This window comes from Artemia franciscana, unplaced genomic scaffold (genome assembly GCF_032884065.1).
Source record: "Artemia franciscana unplaced genomic scaffold, ASM3288406v1 Scaffold_209, whole genome shotgun sequence".
In the NCBI taxonomy this organism is placed as follows: Eukaryota; Metazoa; Arthropoda; class Branchiopoda; order Anostraca; family Artemiidae; genus Artemia; species Artemia franciscana.
The window spans coordinates 308,434-314,414 of NW_027063105.1; the positions used below are offsets into that span (position 1 = coordinate 308,434).

Here is a 5,981-nt window from a genome sequence, read left to right on the forward strand (position 1 = left end):
TTCCCAGCTAATGGTCGACCGTTAGCAACCCATATACGCAGCCACAATTTGGCTTTATTTTTCACACTTTTCAGCTCAGGGTCACACGACCAGATTGGTTTCCTTGTACTTTTCCTCACTCGCTCCTGAGGGACAGCAACCTCCTCAGCGCGTTTTAAACACCACACGATTTGGTTGTAATAATGATTCAGATCGTAATTACTTTTAGTAGGACTAACACTCCGCTGGAGTAGATGAAAAGGTACACGTAAAGAACCAAGGAGAATGGCCAGGGTTGAAATATATAATGGCATATTAACATTTTTCCAATTACTCCGCACAAACCATTTAGAGGCAGGAGCACAAGCCTGTTCAGTACTATCTTTTCTAATCGAAAAGCATAGCGATAAAGGAAGGTGATCAATATCTTGCTCATCTTCGTGGACATGCACTGTTGAAGATGTAATGAACGGGGAACAAATCACGTGATCAATATCCGATAAGCTGCCGGAATTATGCACATACGAGAAGGGTAGATCCTTCGCAATTATTCTGTAATCAGGGAGACAATCAAGTAGGTTCACAGTACGAGCGGAATCACGTTTTACATCAGTGTTCATATCTCCAATAATAATAAATTCGTACCCATTTTTGCTTATACTTTGAAGGAGAGTTTTCAAACTAGAGCATGCTTTGGAGAATTTATTAAGCGATGTCATATTCTTCCCATCGTGAGGCAGGTAAGTGTTTATCAATACGGTTTTACCAAGTCTTATAGCCAATAAATGTTCATCAAAGAAATAGCATGACGGGGACAGAAAGCTGAGCTTTTGTTTTATAATACATGCTAAACCCCCTGAAGGCCTTCCAAAAGTAGATTTAGCATTTGTTGTGAAAACAAAGTGGGTGGAACTACGGCGCAGGAAATTAACACTCGTTGCGGTCAAAAGATGTTCCTGAAAGCATACAATGTCAAACTTACTGTACAGTTCATCAATGGTCAGGTCCTTGTTTTTCGTCCCATTAATATTGAAGGACACGAGTGATACTAATTCAGACATTAGTTTGTTTTCGGTAACTTGCGACTGACAATTGCTTTCAATTTAGGGCAAGTGAGGCTAAACGAAACATGATCACCTCCACAGTTTGCGCACTTAGGTGACAAATTGCAAGGCGAGTCTCTATCTGAAACATGAGGACCGGCACATCGCGCACATTTTGGTGTAACACTGGGACAAGACGACTGGAGATGGTCAGGGGATCGGCAATTGTTACAGCACCGGGGAATCGCTTTGAACTCATAAACACTTAGGATTTCGTATCCAACTTTGAGACCATATCTAAATGCTTCGACTCTTGATGTTGCATCAGAGAATTCAAGTTTTACTGCAAGCGATTTCCCTAGCCTAGAGGCACCAGAAACACCAGGGCACGATATCAGGTGGGACAGTTCAAAATCAGGCGGGATTCCCTTCAGGAGTCCGTAAAACTTCTTGGTTAGAACTTTCGCAGAAGAGCCAGTAAACGCACTAGTCACCGATAAGCGGAAATCTTCAGCAACTGACTTATCTATATTGATAAACAGTTTGTCACGAACAGGGCGAATGCTAGTGATTGATTCGTGTCCATCAATCTGATCTATCAGGTCTTTTTGTTTTATTGGGTCCGAAAGGGTAGATGGAAGGTTCGACACAACAATAGTAGCATGCGAGTCGGGAATTGCAGGTTTCGGCAGTTGCGGGTAATTCAGTTCATAAGCATCCAGCTTGGTGGCAACAACCTTGAGTAGTTGTTCCACGCGATTCACCTTTGTTGACAGCCTAGAATACGCAACTGCGGGCAAAACCGGGACCTCGGTTGGAGACTTGATCACATAAATCGGAGTTGATACCTCCTCAGAGTCCAGTTTCTTAATAAAATCAAGAATATCTTTCACATTGTTCGCAGAAGCTTTCGCACCGATGCGCCGGGGGCAATTATCATTTGGCGCAACCTTCGCCCAAAATTCGCTTTTCGCATCAGCAATAACACCGCATTCAAAAAAGTCTATTGCGTGTTGAATAATAGTAGCTTCTTCAATACCTTCTTCCCAGTTGTTTTGCAAAAAGTTCATTACCGGGCAATGCACATACTCTCTGTTATCCATTATCCTTTACTGGGAAAAACCAGTCAAACTGGTCAAAGAGCACGACTGATTCATACTTATGCGTCACTATAATCCCTATTGCGAAATTTTGATTTTCTTCACAAAAAACTTACTGGATTAATAATGTCCATGCAATATCCAATTTAGATGTTGACACTTTGAACTCTGAATTGATACTGAATTATCATTAGTGAGTTTGATAAGCCATGGATTACCCCTGCCATAAAGAAACTCATCCGTGAGAGATGCCGCCTATATTCTATCAGTGATGTAGTAAAGGCAAAGAAACTACGAAATTACACCGTCACTGTAATACGGAAGGCCAAACTTCAATATGGCCGTTTATCAGTGTCACCTATGCGCGTCAGTAATCCAAAGAAATGGCATCAGTCTGTTCGAAAAATGTCGGGAAAATCCACCACCTCTAGTGTGAGAATATTGGACTATAGTGGCAAACTTCTCACTGCGACAGATGTGAACTCCTTCCTCACTGAAATCTGCACAACCCACCCTCCACCCACCGAGTCCCAAAAAGCCGATCTCTTGTACGGCTGCTCAGAAGAGGAAGTTATTGAAGTCACTGAAGAAGACGTCTTCAAAGAATTAATGACAATTAAGTCCAACAGTGCAACCTATCATTCGGAACTTCCAGTAAAACTTATTCGTGAATACGCCCCCTTCATTGCCAAGGCATTATCCGTGTTGATTAACCTGTGTTTCATGCTTGGTACTTTCCCAAATATTTGGGAAAAGGCATATATCCGGGTTATTCCGAAGTCAAGCCCCCCTAAAGCATGTGATGAATTGCGTCCTATCTCGATAGCCCCCTGCCTGGCTGAAGTTACGGAAGCATTTGTACTCCGTCGATTGCTCGACCAAGTCAGTTCTTCTATCGATAAGTACCAGTATGGTGGACTCCAGGACTGCAGTACTACAGTTTATCTAGTGCGTATGTATGATTGTATACTTACATGGCTGGATAAAGGTAATCGGTTCCTGGATCAAGGTGCAATAGACTTCCAAAAAGCTTTTGATTTCATTAACCACCTGATTGCTGGCCAAAATTTGAAGATAATGGGTGCGAAAAAGCGCGTGTTATCTGTGATTATGGATTTCTTATCTAATAGGAAACAGCGTGTTTATGCCCTGTTTGAGGGGGATTCTGACTCCGATTGGACAGGTATAACATGTGGAGCTCCACAGGGCACAAAGTTGGCTGCCATTGTATTTATAGCCGTGATCAACTACCTACTAGTCGAATATGAGGATCATTACAAGTTTATAGACGATATCTCTTTTCTATTGAAATACTTAGTTGAAAACGGGATTGTTGAGAAAGAGTTCAGTGACGATATCTTCGATGCGTTTATTGCCGAGTGCAATGTCTCTAAATTGATCATTAACACGAATAAGTCAAAGGTCTTACGCTTTAATCCGTTGAAGCACACATTCAGCCAACCGAATGTTCCGTTTCCGATTGTCGACTAAATAAAGATTTTGGGAGTTACTTTTTCAAGTGATTGTTCTTTCGGCTTGCACGTTGAAAATGTTATTAAAAACGCGAATGCATGCCTGCAGTCTTTGAGTACAATGCGTAGATTTGGCTGTGATGTCCAGCGCCTATTGCTAGCTTATCTTACATACGTTCGTCCAGTTCTGGAATATGCAAGCCCACTATGGGAGCCTGCAGCACTACGTACTGTATACCTCATCCAAGAACTTGAGTCGGTGCAAAAGCGAGCCGTGTTCATTATTATTGGCGATCGACAACTATCTTATGGTTAAGCGCTTGTTAAACTCGACCTCCCCACGTTGGCCCAAAGATACGAGCAGATTATCCTGAGGTTTGGGAAGTTTCTTCTCTCTAAACCCCAGCATTGAGACATCTTCCCACCTACTGCACCGCCCAACAACCGTACGCGTCATCAAAATAAACTGGTTCCAGTAGCTTTACGCACGAACCGCCACACAAATTCGTTTGTACCTTTTTTTACGGATTTGCTTAACAAAGCCGAGTGATATTTTCTTCTTTTTTTTGTGTTAATTTGTTATTTAGCATAGTGAAGCAACGCAAATTAGCTGTCAGCTACGATGTTGTTTAAATAAACCTATCTCTCTCTCTCTCTCTCTCTCTCTCTCTCTCTCTCTCTTTGCTAGAATGGCTAGAAAGCATTCCATGAATGAAAGATAATAAATTTCTAAGGATCGTACGTGCTGGCAAAACGAAAAGCAGGAGCTTTGCAAATAAGGAGGGAGGATGTCATTAGGAAGGATCTAAGAGAAATATGATCTGTAAAGAGGGAGGTTTTGAGTATATTTCGTTATCCAATTACAACATTGACCTAAATATTGACAAGCAACGATATATTAGATATGATATACGAGCATTACATCCCACTTACCAGGACTGCTAGTATTACATCCAAGTTTGCCCATATCAATTCAATTAGAAGCTGCATTAACGAAAAAGGAAGAATAATTAAAATCTGCATTAGGAGAGGAAGGCTCATTTGAATTAAGATTGGAAGTGTATAATACCTATAAAAGTGACAATAAAACGGATAAAGAATTAACATAAGGGTAGTCAGTGAACTCTATAATACAAATAAAATTGTTTTTGTGTTACAGAAATCTGAAGAATATAACAGTTATACGCAAAACAATAAGGTATTTGACCATATGAACAACGAAAGAATTGAAGTGACAGTAGATGAATGTAAATATCCACAAGAAGATTTGAAATGTGATTTCAGCAATGCTGCTGAAGATTATTCTTACAATTATCAACGATTTTTACAGTTAGAATAAACAAAAAATGATTAAAGAATATAAACAAACGGTTTTTATAATAATATTAAAAAAGGAATGTCTTTAATTTTTTTTTGATGTTTCAAAGCACGAATCGAATATTTATTGAAGTGGATCAACTGCTGATATAGAAAAAAAATTCATTAGGTAAAGTACCTGCTATTTCATATTATTCAATATTTATTATTTCAACATTATATATATTATTATATATATATATATTATTATATATATATATTATTATTATATTATTATTATTATTATTATATATATTATTATTATTATATATATTTATATGTCATTTATATATTATTATTTCAACATTTACTGCGCAATACTTTCAGAAAGAAGAGCAATTATAAAGATTATTGATAGTAAGTACTATGTTCATATATAAATTATTTTTGATGTGGAAATCTGTTCAATAAAATTACTTACTATTAAACAGAGGAAGTTTTAAGCAAAATCAAAATGGAAAATAAAGACATTTGAAATATTAGGAAAGAAGATTATACATTTGAATGAAAAACGTGATTACGACAATGGAATGTTTTACAACTAAAAATGGAAATAAATTGGTATTATTGTTGATTTTAAAGGTGAAATGGTTGAAAAATCAAAAAAATTAGAAGTAACACTTAAGTGCCACACTGATTTTTATACGTGATTGTAAACTTTTATACTCCGTTATATATGACAATAAATATTGTGTTTTTGACGATTTGATCTTAGTTGAGGAGAAACTGAAACAACGATTCTAAAGCACGGGGCACACAAGCTTTTTGGGCCTTGACTACAGTACGCGGACCAAAAAAGCTTTTGTACCAATGCTATGGAATATTTTTGTGATTGAATTAGATCCCGGGTCCTCCCTGATTGCGGCCGCAACGAGAAACATTCTGAACATTCTTTAAAATGGTGCTTCCATGAAGAGAAGCCTGCAAGCATTCCTCAGTTTGCTATTAACTTTGTAGGAAAGTGTCAAAAGTAAAATTCGGTTGCTAAAGACTCGCTAGAAGTCAATTCTCCGATCAGTGAATTCAAGTGT

The 5,981-nt window shown here is 38.3% G+C and overlaps 1 protein-coding gene across 1 annotated transcript; it reads left to right on the forward strand.

The window, feature by feature from the left end:
- The first annotated feature begins 2,482 nt into the window (after nt 1-2,482).
- LOC136042814 (uncharacterized) lies at nt 2,483-3,613 on the forward strand. Its single transcript, XM_065727752.1, has one exon. It carries the CDS (start codon nt 2,483-2,485, stop codon nt 3,611-3,613), a length of 1,131 nt encoding a protein of 376 aa, XP_065583824.1.
- The last annotated feature ends 2,368 nt before the right edge of the window (nt 3,614-5,981 follow it).

Excerpts from the sequence above, each read along its gene's own strand:
- LOC136042814 (XM_065727752.1), top strand. The coding sequence starts at position 2,483 with ATGCGCGTCAGTAATCCAAAGAAATGGCATCAGTCTGTTCGAAAAATG.